Source organism: Ochotona curzoniae, unplaced genomic scaffold (assembly GCF_017591425.1).
Source record: "Ochotona curzoniae isolate NIBS_2020 unplaced genomic scaffold, NIBS_Ocur_1.0 patch381, whole genome shotgun sequence".
In the NCBI taxonomy this organism is placed as follows: Eukaryota; Metazoa; Chordata; class Mammalia; order Lagomorpha; family Ochotonidae; genus Ochotona; species Ochotona curzoniae.
Window position 1 is genome coordinate 24,948 of NW_024466952.1, and position 18,112 is coordinate 43,059.

The window sequence follows — 18,112 nt, forward strand, 5'->3', positions numbered from 1 at the left end:
TCCATGTGGAGTCCTAACTGTTAAGCCAAATACCTGGCCACTTTTGGATTTTATTTACTTGTATGTGAGAGTCTGACAGCTCTGAGTATGTCGTAAGGTTGGCGTTAGTTATTTATACTTCCAGAATTTAGCAGGTGCATGCAAAAGAATGTTTCCCATGTTAGTAAGGTAAGGGTGCACCCACGATATACCATCACTTGGTGTGTGTTCTCTGGTTGGAGTTACTGTGAGAGAGCTTGTGGTAGGGTTTGTAAGTAAGTGAGATTTTATTGTTCTATTATTCGTTTATCTGATGGTAGAGAAAGGTTTATTCCCCAAGTACCTGTGATAGTTGCCGTTGGCCAAGGTTGAAAATGGGAACTGGAAACTCATGCCAACTTTCCCAAGTTAGCCCATTTACTTGAGCCATCACAGCTGCTTCCCAGGGTCTGCCTTAGCAAGGAGGTTGTGGCTAAAACTCAGGAGTTAGGCCCAGTGTGGGATATGAGCATCCTTTTTTTTTCTTTTTTAAGATTTGTTTAGTTATTTGAAAGGCTGTTACAGAGAGAGCAGGAGAGACAGAGAGATCTTCCATCTGCAGGCTCACTCCCTGAATGGTCACCATGCTAGGGACTGGGCCAGGCTGAAGCCATGGGCTAGAGCTTCTTCCAGGGCTCCATCTTTTGACTATCATTTAGGAGAAGTGGCTTAGGGATTGAAAGTGGGTTAAAGAGAAAGGGGAGGGAGCTTGGTGTGGTGGCTCTGGGGCTAAATCCTCACTGGAAGTGCTGGGATCCCAAATGGGCACCAGTTCATGTCCCAGCAGCTCCACTTCCCATCTAGTTCCTTGTTTATGGCTTTGGAAAGGCGGTAGAGGGTGGCTCCAAGCCTTGGGCCACTGCACACACTTGGGAGACCTGGAAGAAGCTCCTGACTTCAGACTGGCTCAGCTCTGTTGTGAACCATTGGATGGACGAGCTCAGTGTGTATTTGTGTGTCTCTCTCTGATACTCTGGCTTTGAAATAAATAAATAAATAAATAAATAACTCTTTAAAAAAAAAGAAAAAGAGAACCTCATTTTAATTTATTTTTTATTTGAAAGGCAGAGTTAGAGAGAGAGAAGGAGAAATGAGAGAGAGTGGTCTTCCATCCACCACTGGTTCACTCCCTGAATGACAACTGCCAGAGCTGGGCAAGTGCAAAGCTAGTAGCCACAATCTTCTGGGTTTTTTACATGGCTTTGGGGCCCAAGGACGTGGACCACCCTCTACCTCTCTTCCAGGCCATTAGCAGGGAGTTGGATGGGAAGTAGAGCCCCTGGGACTCCAATTAGTGTCTATATGGGAACCTGGTACCTCAGCGGAGGCTTAGCTTGCTACACCACTGTGCCCATCCCAGAAGACCGCATTTTTAATATGTTAGGAGAAATCCACCCCTGATCAAATGGTGGGAGAAGAAGTTAAAAAAGTAGAGCCTAGTGGTTGAATTTATTTTTATTTTTCAGAAGTTAAATGAGTATCCTGCTCAGGGGTTGCTTCTCCTTTCTAGGATAATCGCGAAGGTTCTGGAAGACAACAAACTGCCTGGTGCCATTTGCTCCCTCACATGCGGTGGTGCGGATATCGGGTAGGTTGGTGGCCAGGGGAATGAATCAGCGGATAGAAGATCTTTTTCTCGGTATTGCCTTCTTTCTGTATATCTATCTGCCTTTCCAATAAAAATAAATAAATCTTAAACACACACACACACACACACACAAACACACGAAGTTCATGAAAAGTATACATGAAAAAAGAAAAAAAAAATCACGAAGCTATGTGCTTGGGGTGGACACTGTGGTACAGCTAGTTAAGCCAACACTTGGCAGACATACAGCCCACATCGAAGTGCCAGGCTGAATCCCAGCTGCTCTGCAACTGACCTGGCTCCCTGCTGATGCACCAGGGAAACAGCAGCTGATACCACACCCAGGAGGTGTCGGACGGTGTCCTGGATCCTGGCTTCAGCCTGGTCCAATTTCAACTGTTAAGGCAGTTGGGGAATGAGCCAACAAGTGCAAGAACTTTCTCTCTGTCACTCTGCCTTTCAAACAACTAAAATAAATAATTATTTCTCTTTTTAAAAATTTTATTTTATTGGAAAGGCAGAATTACAGAGAGGGGAGATAAGGAAAAAGATCTGCTGGTTCACTCCCCAAATTGCCACAACAGCTGGAGCTGAGCTTACCTGAAGCCAGGAGCCAGGAGCTTCTTCTGGGTCTCGTATGCAGGTGCAGGGTCCCAAGACTTTGGGGCATTTTCTACTGCTATCTCAGGCCACAAGCAGGTCGCTGGATGGGAAGTGCCGCCAGGACATGAGCCACTGCCCATGAAAGATGCTGGCTTTTGGAGGAAGATTAGCCAATTGAGCCATTGCACCAGCCCCTCGGTATTCATTATTATGGAGATTGCACAGTAGGTTAAGTTGAACAGCTTGAATGCTTAGCCAGACAATGCTTCAAGCATTTCACCAGCCCCCCAGTCAGTCCAGAAAGGTAATGAGTACTGAGCCCCATCCTGTGGGTGATTTTTGTTCCCAGCAGCTGGCAGAGCATGTTCCCCCAGGGGGATGCTTGGCTCTGCATTGTGAAAGATTGATTTTATTTTCCTAGTTAACATTGCCTTGTTCCGCTTGTATACATATGCTTTTCAGTTTGATTGATGGCTGTTGGAGAGGCCTAGGCCCGTCTCTCTTGTTGGGTGTCCTTGGGGGCTGTGGCTGCTGGGCTGTTCGGCCTGGATGACCGTGTCTGTTTTCCTGCAGCACAGCGATGGCCAGAGATGAGCGGGTGAACCTGCTGTCCTTTACTGGGAGCACACAGGTGGGGAAGCAGGTGGCCCTGATGGTACAGGAACGATTTGGTAAGTGTTAGTCACCTTTCTTTTTTGCTTTTGCAAGTTTATTTACTTAATTTCTTTTATTTGGAAGACAGAGATAGAAACTGAGAAAGATCTTATATATGCCGATTTCATTCCCTAAATGCCTACAGCAGCCAGGCTGGGCCAGGCTGAAACCAGGAGCCCAGGACTCAATCTAAGCAACCCACATGGGTGGCAGGGACCCAGATACTGGAGCCAACACCTGCTCTTCCAAATCACATTGGCAGGAATGGAGCTGGGACTTAAACCTAGGCACTCTCCTATGGCACACAGCCTCCCAGCAGTGTCCTCACTGCTGTGTCAAACACCTAACCGTTTGTACCAACTTTGGTCTGGAGGTCTCCCACATGGGTGCAGGGATCCACACATTTGGACTGTCTTCCACTGCTTTTTTAGGCTTCTTAGCAAGGAGCTGAATCAGAAATAGAGCATCTGGGACTTGAACGGGTGTGAGTATAGGTTTCTGGCATCTCTGGCAGCAGCTTTACCTGCTACACCACAATGCCAGCCCCAGACAGTTTCTCATATTTTACTTTATGACTGGTTTAAGCCGGATTTAAGGGTAATAATATTTTGGGCTGTTAGGTTAAATTTCAGCTATAAACAGTGTTAAGATGAGATGTTAATAATTAATCTGCATATATTTTGCTTTTCCTTTAAAAATATAGGAATTTTTAAAAAATCAAGGTTATAAGGCCTGGCATGGTGGCCTACTGGCTAAAGTCCTTTCTTGAACACGCAGGGATCCCTTATGGGTGCTGGTTCTAATCCCGGCCGCCCTGCTTCCCATCCACCCCCTGGCTGTGGCCTAGGGAAGCAGCTGAGAACAGCCCAAAGCCTTGGAACCCTGTATCCATACGGGAGATACATTTTAAGACAGAAAATAAGTTAGAAAATAATTAGGATAGGTTGCAATTTGAGGCCACATAGCAGTGTACAGTGAATACTGATACAGGAATTAATCGATGTTTGTGATTTCTTTGTCAAGGGAGAAGTTTGTTGGAACTTGGAGGGAACAATGCCATTATTGGTAAGGCTGTGCTTTGTGTTTTCAGAAACTCCTAGTAGCTATACTTAATATGCAGGACTTGTTTACGAACTTAGACTTTCTTTATTTTGTGATCCTAGATCCTAATTCCCATGTTTAGGATTTTTTTTTTCCCTCCGTGGACACAGTTCACAGGCTTACTTTAAAGGTGCAGAAGCTGAGAAGGCAGGGAACAATGTTATTTGCATTGGGAAAACATTCCTTGGGGCTTTCAGCCTGTGTGTGACTTCCCTTGTCGTGTGGCATTGTGCTGTGTGTTCCTCCTTTTCTTATTTCCTTGGTCACCTATTTCTCTAAAATAAGTAACTCCTAGGTGACTTGATGATTCCTTTAGATTTTGAGAAATATTTCTCTTTAAAGAAGTACTGATTGCTTTTATGAATTAATTTAAATGGCAAAAAGACAGAGAGAAAGCTCCCATCTGCTGGTACCCTCCTCAGATAACTGCATTAAGGCTGGGCCAGATCCAGGCTGGAGCTGGGAATCAAGTCCAAGTCTTCCCCTTGGGTGTCAGGGACCCAAGGATTGAGCCCCCGTCCGCTGACTCCCAAGGAGCCGGAGTGGGGACTAGAACCCAGGCACTCTGATATGTGGAGCAAGGGGATCTCAGTTGGCATCTTAATCCTAAGGCAAACTGCCCACTCCTTCAGTGCTCCTACTTTGGGAGGCTTAAAAAAATTGCTTCCATTTCTTTTTCAACCATTAGAGTTTGACACAAAAGGAAAATAGTGTACCAGCTTAACTTGGATAATGCCATGAACAACAGTGGACAGACTGAACAGAAGTACCTTCAGTTGGGTGCTGAAAGGGGAAAATTGCTCATTTCGTGTTGCATTCATCACTGTGTTTAAACATGTATGTTTGTGATCGACATCAGAGGTTTCAGATGTATGTGGTGAAGCTTTCGTTGTATCAGCTGCTAAGTGCCAGGTTTCTGCCAGGTTTCTGTCAGGTGGTTTATGTACATGATTTCGTTGGATCTCCCCCCCCAATGGCTTCGGTGACTCTCATTGAAGGCTTGTCCTCTGATGATGGTGTACCTGCAGTGACAGGCTGGCCTGTGTCTCCTGGCCACCTGAGAGCGCAGCTCTTTCTTGCCTCCTCACTGCTATTCCATAGTACTGCAGAGACAGTCAGACAGTCACCCCAGTTCACAGCAGCAGAAACGGGTCCGAACAAGAAACCTTAACACAATGAAAAAGGTCACAGACGCGGCCAAGAGGCACACCATCTCCTTCATCATCATCCTAGTCTGAGAACACTGTCAGATCGGAGGGATGGCTGAAGACCTTGAGGGGAAGTGCCAGGAGGAATCAGAGTGCACGTGGAAGGGGAGGAGGGACAGACAAGGTAGAAATGAATGTGGATGGGACTGTGGATCCTGCAGAGAAGGGGAGGAAGCGGTCAAGAGAGGCTGCTGTCAAAATAGGCCATGGGGTTCAGACTGGGACAGATGAATCAAGAGGGCTTCTCCCAGAGTCCACAGGGGAGGCACGGACGGGTGAGAGGCAGCAAGCCAGGGAGGAGGAGGGGGAGGTCAGAATCCAAGTGAGGCCCAGAGCTGTGTCCTCTGAGTCCTCCGCTCTCAACATGCATGGCCATGCCACCTGCTTCTGCAGCTGAGGTTGGTGCGCCCACCTGCTGCGCTTCCTGAAGTAGTGTGTACCTTGTCTTCCCATCTTGTCCCGCTGACAGCTGCCCATCTGTGTTTCTCTCAGCTTTTGAAGATGCAGACCTCAGCTTGGTTGTCCCTTCAGCCCTCTTTGCTGCCGTGGGGACAGCTGGCCAGAGGTGTACCACGGCAAGGCGACTGGTGAGTGGATGTGTGAGGCTGGCCTTGGACCTTTGCTGGAGAGAAGCGCTCCCTTAGGCAGCCCTGGTGCTCTGTCTTATGTGCTTGTGACGCTACTGTCGCTCATCCAGGGCCTCTGCCTGTCTCCCTCCCCAAGCCAGCACAGCTTCTCCTGCCACTGACACCTACCTTCATTTGCATTCTGAGAAAACACGGACCAAATCCAGTGACACTCAAAGAATAAAACAAGCTATAAATTTGAAGCATCCTAGTAAAACTGTTAGCTAAACAAAAGCCTTGTTCTTTTATAAAAACTCTGAGTAGTCAAACATTTTAAATGTTAAATTTTAATGTAAGTTGTTAAAATTTTTATTTTTATGATAAAATACTTTGCAAATTAAATTTTACATTAGAGTAATTTTTAATTTAAATTTTAGTTTGAATTTAAATTTCTGGCCTTACATAAGTGATTCAGTGGATGTGACATGGAGTGTGTGTTTGTGGACTGGACAGATTAGTACTGTACCTGGGTAAGATGTTCAGCTTCAATGTGCAGGGCTTGGGAAGTTTAATTTTCACAGACTGAGGTGGATTTCAGTCTGATGTCAGATGCAATCTTGATTTTCATGATTTTCATTGTACTAAGAAGCCAGCTGGAGCAAGTATCAGTTGGGTACAAATGAACTGTTTGCCATTTATTGTGATTGTTGAATTTGGCAGCTATTCAGAGAGAAGGAAATAGAAAGAAAACAAATCTTCCATCCACTGATTCACTTCCCACGTGGTCACAACAGCTGAAGCTGAGCAGATCCCAAGCCAGGAACTTCTTCCAGGTCTCCCATGTAGGTGCAGGGTCCCAAGGCATTGGAGCATCCTCTACTGCTTTTCCAGGCCACAGGCAGGGAGCTGGATGGGAAGTGGAGCAGTCAGAACACAAAATGGTGCCCATATGAGATCCCAGCACATGCAAGGCAAAGATTTAGCCACTAGACTAAAGTGCTGGTCCCGGCAAGTTCACTTTCTTTCTTTTATTTTTTTTAAGATTTATTTTATTTTTATTGAAAAGTGAAATATACAGAGAGGAGGAGAGACAGAGAAGATCTTCTGTTTGTTAATTCATTCCCCAAGTGGCTGCATCAGCCAGAGCTGAGCTGACCAAAGCCAAGAGGAGAGCCTCTTCTGGGTCTCCCACGCAGGTGCAGGGTGCCAAAACTTTGGGCTGTCCTCAACTGCTTTCCCAGGCCACAGCCAGGAGGTGGATGGGAAGCAGAGCTGCTGGCACACAAACCTGCACCCATATGGGATCCTGGTGTGTGTAAGGCGAGAACTTTAGCCAATAGGCTACTGCGCCGGGCCCCCAGCAAGTTCCCTTTCAACATTGAGAATGAAACACAGAGCTCAGATCCATTTCACAATGAATGAAAGGTGTGTCTTCACCTGATCGAGGCCTCATGGGGCTGGAGGCTCAGGGCGTCCAGGTACTCACAGCAGTTGCTTGGCCAGACTGCTGTGCTCTGTGCCCACCCACATGTGCTTGCGCTCACAGCCTGGGACGGGTGTGTGCTCCTCTGCTTCCATTGGGGTTCTGTTCTGATAAACCCGTTGTCAGGCACAATAATATGAAGAATTATAAATCCAAGTGTCAGGTCAGGATGTCTGTCTTTAAGACTCTTCTGAGTAGGATGTCAGATGCCATGAACACGAACAGGAGTCATGGATTCATGGAGCCTTGCCTTAAGACCCTGAGAGACTCGAGGAAGATACAATTAGGGCTTCATTCAGTCTGCCAGAAGAGATGAGCTTCATGTAATTAATACCAAAATTAGAAAATATGTTATTATGATAGATAGATTTAAGTGCTTGTGTTTTCAGAGATAGTAATATCTCAGTAACTTAATTGTTTCTCATTATTTGAGAATGGATGTATTTCTGTTTGAATTCCCTTGGGTGTTTCTCTTTTTACTTAGTTTTTGCATGAAAACATCCATGATGAAGTCGTAAACAGACTTACCAAGGCCTATGCGCAGATCCGAGTCGGGAATCCATGGGACCGTGAGTATCCTGCCAAACAGCCTCTTGTTTGGACAGCTGGGGTTACGACCGTTTCATCTTCTGAGTTTTTCCCCCCTCTGCTAAGGGGTTGGAGGCTTGCAAAGCAGGTTTTGGGCACTTGGGGTGACGCCTTGGCTCCTGAGTTAGTGTCCTGGGGGTGAGACTGGGAGGTGCTGCTTAGGTGGCTGAGAGTTGTACATTTTTTCTTTTCTTCTGATGCCTTCATCCAGCTCACCGCTGTCCACTCTCATAAAAGCTGCCGGAGTCCTTTTGTTGACTTCCCTGCTTCTGCAGGAAGTGATTAAAATATATATGTGTATATATAGTCAGGTAATTCCTTTTCTTGCTTAAAGTACTCAGGTGACTTCTCGCTGATTCCTTTCCATGTGACCTGTCCTCTGCCTCCTGCACTGCCTACTGTCTGACTGGGCTTTGCACGTGCCTTTGTCACAGCTGTGTATGTGAGCCCTGGATGCACCAGCTTGCCTTTGGTGCCTCAGGCAGTCCCTGTTCTGTGACTTTGCCCTCTTGCGGGCGTGCTCTCCCCGTGCCTGGCTCTGCTGCAGGGCTAGCTCCTTCCAGGGGCTTACCCTAGTCTTCCTTTTCCTTCTGTCTTCCTGGCACCTTCTGTGCTCGTGTTGCCAGTGGCAGTTACCTGGAGCAGCATCAGTCTCCTCCCACGGTGGGAATGCATGCCTGGCATTGAGACCGTACTGGTCCTACAGAATGGCCTCACCATCCTGAATAAACCCATCCTGTATGTTTAATGCAGTGTTCTGACCAGGTGAGAGCTACTTCCATACACCCAGGCTTGGCAGACACATTTGGCCTGCTGCTTGTTTTTATGAAGATAGTTTTGTCACACACAGCCACACCTGCTCGTCTGCAGGTTCATACTAGTCTGGCAGAGCCAAGGGACTGACAGAGGCCAGGAATGGGGTGCAAAGCTTTAACAGTACAATGTGGCCCATCCCTGCCCTCAGCTAGAGGACACAAGAAAGGATTGACCTGTTCGTTGGGAAAGTTGTTAGAGTAGCAGCATGATGCCTCTGAGGGCAAAGTAAAAGGCATTGTTCTCTCTCCAGCTGACATTCTGTATGGGCCCCTCCACACCAAACAAGCAGTGAGCATGTTTCTTGCAGCGGTGGAAGAAGCAAAGAAAGAAGGAGGCACCGTGGTCTATGGAGGCAAGGTAGTAAACACCCTGACTTTGTAGTGGGACTGTTCCTCTTCTCCCACGCACCCACTGGGCTCTGGGCCCCTAAGACATCCTTTTCTGCAGCTGGCTTTAAGGGGGATGCAAATATTTTAAAGAATGACTTATAAATGCATGGGACTTTTTGAGTTGGGGGTCACCCTAGAAAACCAAAGTCCTGGGGCTACTAAGTTGGGTCCTTGGGAGTTTGTGTAGAAAGGAGACCTCATTTCCCTGAGGCAGTGGAAGAGTTTGTGTCCAGATTAGTTAGAATCCATACTTACATGTTAATTGAAGAAGTCATCCAAGGCTTCTAATTGAAATAGTACATACCTTAAGCATGTGGTTTTAACCACATCATTGCAATTGTTTGTGTGATGCTTTTGATATACAGCCAGTGTGTTTTCTATATGAATTGTAGGACTCTGTTGTCTTGATCTTTGCAAAAGCCATGCCCATAACTTTCCTAAGTTTATTTTGTTTTGTTGGTAGTTCTAAAAAATGTATTTAAATGAGAAATTTTACAACCACTGATTGACTCCTCACGTGCTTTTAACAGCTAGGGCTGGGCTAGCTCGAAGCTAACTCAGTCTGGGTCTTTCATGTTGAGTGGCAGAGACCCAAGTCCTGGGGTCATTATTGCTACCTCCAGAGGGCACACACTAGCTGGAAACTGGATCAAAAGCAGAGCTGGGAGACAAACCCTGGGCTCTGATGGGAGATGTTGCTATTCCAAGCAAATATCACCTCTTTTTCTATCTCTTCCAAAAAGGACACTGATCCTATTGGATTGGGGGTTCTGCCCTAATGACCTTGCTTGTCAGTGATCTTGTTTATTAATGAACATGATTATCTTTAAATCCTATTGCAAATGTACTTACTTTGAGCACAGCGCTTCAACCATACACGTTTTGCGAGGGCGCAGGAGGCAACATAATGGAATATATAGATTACCTACTTTCAAGTTACACAAATGTTTAAATTTTTTTTAATTGGAAAGGCAGATTTACAGAGAGAGAGAATGAGAAACAGAAATGCATTCCATCTGCTAGTTCACTCTGCAACGACAAGAGCTAAGCCGACCCAAAGCCTGGAGCCAGAAACTTCTTCCAGGTCTCCATGCTGGTGCAGGGTCCCAAGGCTTTGGACCGTTCTGCTTTCTCGGGCCTTAAGTAGGGAGCTGAATAGGAAATGGAACAGGTGGGACATTTGGAATGCCAGCGGTTGTAGGAAAAGGATTAGGCCATTGAGCCATTGAACTGGTCCAAAATTGTGCAAATTTTAAAATAACCACTTGCCGTGGTGTTTTTCCAGTGTAACTTGGTTGTCACTCATGGCACTGCTTGTTTTTTCCCCCTGACCGTCTAAGCTACCACCAAGTAACAGAAGAGATTGTTTTCATTCAAGAATAGAAGTTACCTTGGAGAAATCACTCGCTTACAAATGCTCTGCTTTTTTTTCTGTCAAATGTGGCTGAGGATTGCTGCCATCGAAGACCAAAAGGCTTTCTGTCCCACTACCTTCCTTTTCTGTCTCAGGTTATGGATCGTCCTGGCAACTATGTAGAGCCCACGATCATCACAGGCCTGGCCCATGATGCAGCTATTGCTCACACAGAAACTTTTGCTCCAATTCTGTACGTTTTTAAATTCAAGGTATGTATGGATTCGGTTTCACTAGTCTGGCGTTGAAACAAATAATGGGACTGGGGGGAATGATTGGCCTTGAGGAAGATGTTTGAAGTCATTGAGATCTGTAGGTTGGGGTAAAATATGAAAGGATGAACACATGAATGATGAAGCCTGCCAGGGTCAGTTGCCAGGAGAACAAGGCTGGATGTGGAGCAGCGCTGGTCGTGATGGAGTAGGTGGCCCTCATCTCCTGTGTCCTGTGTGTGGACCATGAAGGCCATTTCTCCTGGATATAGGATTGGATAGTTCAGAGTGCTGTGTGAAAGTCAGTAGACCAGGAAGAAAATCCGGAGACAGCATGAAGATATGTCATTGTCAGTTTTGCTGGGGACAGTGGTGCAGGTTGTAACAGAAGAATTAACTCTCTCATGTGATGGGTCTTTATCTTGTCAGTAAATATTCAGGATTAGGATGGCAGAAATTGAATCAATGTTTAAATGTGCAATTATTAACAGGATGGTGAGAACTGTACTTTACTGCAATTATATAATTAGATTTCTTTATATCTTACCTTAAGTTGTCTATTAGTGTCTCACATATGGTGCTCGGAGAATATAATCTAGTATTTTGTAATGTATGTGTTTGTGAGCTCTTAAGCAAATTATTTAGCCTCATGAGCCTCGGTTGCCTAATTAATAAATTGGAACCAGTATAAAATTTGTGTCATAAGGTAAGGTTAGGAAACTAGAGGCATGTTAAGTGCTTAGATTAGTGTATTGCATATAATCAGAGCTGAACAACTATTAGCTCTCATATATAGTAATTTTAATGGAAGAATGTACTAATCTTTGTTTCTGAAAGTATAATTGGAAAAAATCTCATCTCTCCTCCCCCCAGGAGTTCTACTTATTTATAGAAGAAGCACGGAATTAGTAAAGTGTTGACTTACTCTTTGGTTTCCCTTTTTTTCTTTACAGAGTTATTTATTTACTTACTTGCAATGCAGAGCAACAGAGAGAAAGGGAGAGTGGTCTTCCACTTGCTGATTCATTTGTGAAATACCCACAACAACGAAGGCTGGTTCAGTCTGAGAACAGGAGCCAGGAACTCCATCTGGTCTTCCACATGGGTGGCAGGAACTCAGCTATTGGAGTTGTTTCCTAGACACATCAGCCGGAGCAAGGTTAGAAGTAAGGTAGCTGTGCCCAGCACAATAGTTCAGTGGCTGAATCCTCGCCTTGCATGCACCAGAATGCCATATGGGTGCTAGTTCTTATCCCAGTAGCCCCACTTCCCATCTAACTTGCTGCTTGTGGCCTAGGAAAGCAGGAGAGGATGGCCCAAAGCTTTGGGACCCTGCACTCACGTCAGAGATCCGAAAGAAGCTCCTGGCTCCTTGCTTCGGATCTGGCTCAGCTCTGGCTGTTGCAGCCACGTGGGGAGTGAAGCAGCGGATGGAAGATCATTCTGGCTGAATCTCCTTCTCTCTGTAGATCTGCCTTTGCAATAAAATAAACAAATCCTTAAAAAGAAAAAAAATATATACTATATTAGCCTAGACTTGAACCCATATTCTAATTTAGGACTCAAGTATGGTGTGCTGGCTGTTTTTTTGGTACACTAAAGTTATATTAGTATATCCGATGAAAGGAGTTTGATGTCCGTGAACTTTGATCTGAGCACCAACATCTAATACCTTCCCATCTCTGCTCTTTCAGGATGAAGAAGAGGTCTTTGCCTGGAATAATGAAGTCAAACAGGGTCTTTCCAGTAGCATCTTTACCAAGGATTTAGGCAGGATCTTCCATTGGCTTGGGTATATAACTTTGCTTTGAAACTTTGTGTATGGTGGATTTTTGTAATGAATGGATGTAAAAAGCAAACCATCACAGCTGAAAGTCCATTTTGGGGGGGGGGGGTTGAGAGTCTTTGATTACTTGGGCCTTGTGTTTATCTATTTTTGTTTGTTCTGTTTCTCGAATGTTCCTGCATATTGCTGTCACTGTGGTTGCCTCATGCACAGACCTCGAGGTTCAGACTGTGGCATCGTAAACGTGAATATCCCGACGAGTGGGGCCGAGATCGGAGGCGCATTTGGTAGGCAAAGCTTCATCTCTCCTTGTCCATGCCAGGCAGCAAAGGGAAAGCAGTAACACTCTGGCCAAGACGCTGAAGCCCTGCCTGCACTTGGAAGTAATTGTGGGTGATCCATCTCCTGTTAGAAGATGCTCAGGCCATATGGACCCCTCAAGTTGATGCTCTCCACTGCGATCTCAGCCAGAGCCAGATTCCTTCACCTGGGGAGGGTCTGAGGGCTGAGTCCCAAGATTGAGAAACAAATAAAGTTAGAAAGTGGGCATAATAAATACGAAATATGTTATCTTTCAGTAGTTAAAATACTAGATTGTTTTCACTGAGCCTTACTTTTCTTTTCTCTGAAGCTGTGAGCTGTTGATACTTATTAATAATAGTGCTTTCTTTCCTTTTTTCTTTTTCTTTTCTTTCTTTCTTTCTGTCTTTTTTTTTTCAAGTTTTGTGTCTTTGAAGGGGAGAGGAAAAGAGAGGAGAGATAACTTCTGTGAGTTGACTTCTCAGTTGGCTACAGTAGTCAGGGATGGACCAGGCCAAAGCTCGGGTCAGTAACTCGTGGCAGATATCCAAGTACTTGGGCCAGCATCCACTGCTCTCCCAGGCCCTGGACCAAAAGTGGAGCAGCAGTAACCAAAACCAGCCTTGTGAGATTAAAGCCAACAGTGTACTCAATAGCGTGGCTCACTGTTCCACAAGGCAGCCTCTACTAATTGTTTTATTTTCTTTTCTATTATTTTTTTTTTTTTTTTAAGATTTATTTTTATTATTTTTTATTGGAAAGGCGGATATACAGAGAGGAGAGACAGAGAGGAAGATCTTCCGTCCGATGATTCACTCCCCAAGTGAGCGCAACGGGCCGATACTATGCCGATCCGAAGCCAGGAGCCTCTTCCGGGTCTCCCACGCGGGTGCAGATTCCCAAAGCTTTGGGCCGTCCTCGACTGCTTTCCCAGGCCACAGGCAGGGAGCTGGAAGGGAAGCGGGGCTGCCGGGATTAGAACCGGCGCCCATATGGGATCCCGGGGGTGCAAGGCGAGGACCTTTAACCACTTGCGCCACCGCGCCGGGCCCTACTAATTGTTTTATAAAAATACCTTTCTAACAATCATGTGTAAGTTTTATCTATTATAAGTATTCCTAAGCAGGGTATAATATATGATCTTTATAAAAAGTATAGAGGCAAAGCCAGCATATATTGATACTTGTTAAAGTTTAATTAGGGACATTCTTTTCTGGTATTTTTTTTTTAAGATTTATTTATTTTTATTGGAAAGTCAGACATGCAGAGAGGAGGAGAGACAGAGAGGAAGCGGCCGGAGCTGAGCCGATCCAAAGCTGGGAGCCACCTCCCAAAGTGTACATCAACAGGGACTGGAATCACAAGTGAGGCGTCTCTTAGGGTGTAAGCATCCCAGGTGGCAGGTTCACCATTTTTAAATTGTTCTTTGGACAAGGTTGGCTAGTGATGGGCCTCATAAGGGTCTTGGCACTCAGCTTTCTGACATGACCTTTTCCTGATTTCTGTATTTTGTTTATTTCAGAGGCAGAGAGATAGAGACAGAGAGAAACTTTACCTGTTGGTTCTCTCCCCAGATGTCTGTAGTGACAGCACTCGGCCAGGGCAAAACTGAGACCAGGAACTTAGATCAGGCCTCCTGTGTGGGGGCAGTGGCCCAGCTGCTTCAGCTGTCACTTGCTGCTCCTAAGGTGCCCATCAGTAGGATGCTGGAACGAAGCAAACAGCAACACCAGTTGCTTGGTATCCGATGTCCGTGTCCCACCCAGCTGCTTGTCGGCCAGGCCAGGTGTTTGTCTGTGTTTTCTATGTTTTTATTCCTAGATTTCTTCCGTTTGAATGTAGCCCCGTTTGTCCTGTTGTTACCTCTCTCCATTTTTTTTGGACCTTTCCTTATTATTACCTTTGCTTCAAAGAGGAAGAGTTAGATTGGTTTTATCTATTCCCTCCTATTTTTCATATTTTTATAATCTTTTCCATATGACAGATTTCTTTAACCTTTTTTTTAACAAAATTATTAGCAAGGCAGGGTTACAGAAAGAGTAGGAGAGAGAGAGAGACAGAGAGATCCATGTGTTAGTTCATGCCCCAAGTGACTGTAGCAGCTAGGGTTGGTCCAGTTAGATCCGGGGGCCTCATCTGGGTCTCCCGTGTGGGCGCAGGGGCCCAAGCCCTAGGGGTGCTTTGCTGCTTTCCCAGATCCCAACGACAGTGGAGCAGCTGAAACCAGCGCCCTTATGGCATTCCAGAATTACAGGTGGAGGCTTTACTTGCTGTGCCACAGTGCCAGCTCCCGACTTTTCCTTTTAATCTTTGTGTTGACATTTTCTCCTCTGGTATTTTAGAAGCAACACCAAGACTTATTTCTTGGACTCTAATGATGTGCTTTTAAATAGTGACCTTTTCTTGTTATGGTACTGTTAGTGTCTCATAACTATTATAAAAGCAGTATATGTGTAGGGAATTAGAATGTTTAGATAAATGTAAATGAAAAAGTAAAATTGTGTTTCTGCTAGTTCTTACCCTGACATATCTCTATGTCTTCTTTGTTTTCTTAGACTAGGCTACTTATAATCCTTTGCTTGCTTGAGGAGATGCTTCGGGCTAACCACACTGTATTGGTCAGGTAGCTCTGGTCTCCTTTCTTTAAAAAAAATACATATATTGTTGAAAGGCAAAGTTTCATGGAGAGAGAGATATGTTCCTTGTTCTGGTTAACTCCCCAAATGCCTGCGACATCTGGGGCTGGGCCAGTCCAAAGACAAGAACCTGGACCTCCATCTGGGTCTCCCATGTGAGCAACAGGAAGCCAGATCTTTGGGTCATCATTTGTAGCTTCCCAAGTGTGCACCAGCAGGACGTTAGAGCGAAAGTGGAGGTTGGACTCAATCCCTGGCACTGTCCCAGGTGGTTTAATCCACCATGCTACAGTGGTGATCTTGTTTGAGGGCCTTCATTCCATTTGTACAGAAAGTTGCTTACAAGGTTTGTGATTGTTTTGTGTTTATCCAGGAGGAGAAAAGCACACCGGCGGTGGCAGGGAATCCGGCAGTGACGCCTGGAAACAGTACATGAGAAGATCCACTTGGTAGGCACAGGCTGTGGGGGTCTGGGTCTGGAGTTTGGTGGGCTTGAGGCTGGGCACGTGGTTTCACACTTTTCTTTCTGTTGTGTTTCTATGCACTTTTTTTAAAAAAAAAATTTGTTTATTTTTATTGCAAAATCAGATATACAGAGAGGAGGAGAGATAGAGAGGAAGATCTTCCGTCAGATGATTCACTCCCCAAGTGACTGCAATGGCCGGCGCTGCCCCAATCTGAAGCCAGGAGCCTGGAACTTCCTCCAGGTCTCCCACGTGAGTGCAGGAACCCAAGGCTTTAGGCTGTCCTCGGCCTGCTTTCCCAGGCCACAAGCAGGGAGCTGGATGGAAAGTAGAGCTGGTGGGATTAGAACCAGCGCTCATATGGGATCCCGGCACAATCAAGGGCAAGGACTTTAGCCACTAGGCTAGCACGCCGGGCCCGTTTCTATGTCTTTTCACTGGGCTGTCTCCTGTTAGCGTGCCCATCTGTGTTACTCTTGTCCAGCGTCATCAGCTGGTTCTCTGTACCCAGCTGTTGTGCTGCCTTGGTGGCGATCTCTCTGAGGCAGATGAAATGGGAGAACCTGCAGGGTTCCTGTAGATGCAGAGCCTCCTCTAAGTTTCCTCCTTGGGTGCAGTTACCGCATCTGTGTTACTAGAACGGTTGGAGACAGAGGGGCCCACAGGCCCTGCTAGTGGATGGGGGACCATGGGCAGACCTTCAAGAATGGGGCATCTCACCTACCCAGCACAGGCACAGCGCCAGGGAGCCTACTGCTGGGAGAGTCTGACAGCGACCTACTTCTTTTGCTTTAATTATCCACCTGCCTGGGTAGAGACACATCCCTCTGGGTGAATAGAATAGAATGCGTGGGGTCATGTCTGTATCATGTATGTTGAGTGTTTACCCCCATCATTTCTAAGCGTTTTGGCTAATACCAAGTGAGTCTCTTTTATCCACAGTGTTTCAGAATTTTTCAGTGTTTTTCAATATTTGTGCAGATTTTACCCGTTAAGTGAGAGCATTCCTGAAGGCCAATAGCACAAAACCAAAAATGTTGTGGCCCCAACACTTCGTTGGTGCTCAGAAATATTTCAGATTTTAGGGCACTTGGGTTTCAAAATTTAGGGTTTTGTTGTGTAGGGTAGTACCACATGGGGAGACCCATCCTGATCCCACAGCGTCTCTGAAAAGGACTGCAGGTTTTGATTGTGGGGGTCTCAGCCTTAATTCATCGTGGCTACAGCTGCAGTGTTCTTGTTGGGCAGTTCTGAGATTTTCCCACCGTAGCTCATCCAACACACACACACACACACTCACACACACACACACACACACACACACACACACACACACACACACACACACACACACACACACACACATCTCTTTCCTTTCCCGTGCCCCCTTAGAGCTTTTCAGGCAAACACTGAGTTGTGACTTTCCTGGAATCCGTTTAATGGGGATACTTTTCCTTTATTTCTATTAAATAAAAACACTAGTATTTGCCTTTGGAATTCTTAAACAAGATATAGAGGGCAAAGTTACTGCTAATGTGATCTCATGTTCCACTCAAATGAAAGCCACGAGCACATACATGTGTGACGTGTCTTTCCAGACTTCTGTGCGTGTGTGTGTCTCTAAAGTGGGATCCATATGAATATTGCTTTTATACCCTGTTTTTTTTCCCATCACTTTATAACTTAGACATTTTACTTTGGGAATAGAAAAAGATCTGCTGTATTACTTTATTACTGGAATGAAAATACTGTGTGTTCTGCATGTGCTATCATTCACTGAACTGCGTCTTTCTGCCCCCAGCACCATCAACTACAGCAAGGACCTTCCTCTGGCCCAAGGAATCAAGTTTCAGTGAAGGCGTTAGAGGCTGACCTCACTGTCCTCGCAGGAATTCCCATAGCTGAGTCTGAAGAAGATGAACACTCCAGCTGAACGTGCCTTGCAACCTGACAGTGACTAATCCCCCTGTGACCTCAAAGCCCTGACTCATTTTTTTTAAGTCAGAATAAATTTTTCACAACTTACCTCACTACTTAGGCATGATTTCTAGAAAGTCATTGGGTATTTTTATAGTAGTTCTGAGTTGTTTACTGTTTTATCAAAAGACAGAGGCTGATTTGCATTGGAGGAGTTCAGAACCCTGCATGCTTTGGTCTGGGCAGGCCTGATCATGCAGAGGTGTGGAAATGCCCTGTCACTCGACTGTCTCTAGGCAGAAGACATCCCGATATCTGGATCCAGAGGTTCCTCAGAGTCAGCTTTGTATGTTTTCCAAATTTTCCATT

General features: G+C 45.6%; 1 protein-coding gene across 3 annotated transcripts in view; it reads left to right on the plus strand.

The window, feature by feature from the left end:
* Positions 1–17,851, plus strand: part of LOC121167526 (alpha-aminoadipic semialdehyde dehydrogenase) — a 32,832-nt gene extending 14,981 nt beyond the window's left edge. Inside the window, exons 8-18 of one of the 3 annotated variants that reach the window (XM_040996983.1) lie at positions 1,529–1,606; positions 2,783–2,884; positions 3,891–3,928; positions 5,665–5,759; positions 7,706–7,790; positions 8,876–8,982; positions 10,524–10,640; positions 12,335–12,432; positions 12,640–12,713; positions 15,736–15,811; positions 17,628–17,851. In XM_040996983.1, the coding sequence (XP_040852917.1) occupies positions 1,529–1,606; positions 2,783–2,884; positions 3,891–3,928; positions 5,665–5,759; positions 7,706–7,790; positions 8,876–8,982; positions 10,524–10,640; positions 12,335–12,432; positions 12,640–12,713; positions 15,736–15,811; positions 17,628–17,682 (925 nt within the window). In that variant the 3' untranslated portion in view covers positions 17,683–17,851. Of the gene's footprint in view, positions 1–1,528; positions 1,607–2,782; positions 2,885–3,886; positions 3,929–5,664; positions 5,760–7,705; positions 7,791–8,875; positions 8,983–10,523; positions 10,641–12,334; positions 12,433–12,639; positions 12,714–15,735; positions 15,812–17,627 lie in introns of all 3 variants that reach the window. The other 2 variants (XM_040996982.1, XM_040996984.1) reach the window with 2 other exon arrangements.
* The last annotated feature ends 261 nt before the right edge of the window (positions 17,852–18,112 follow it).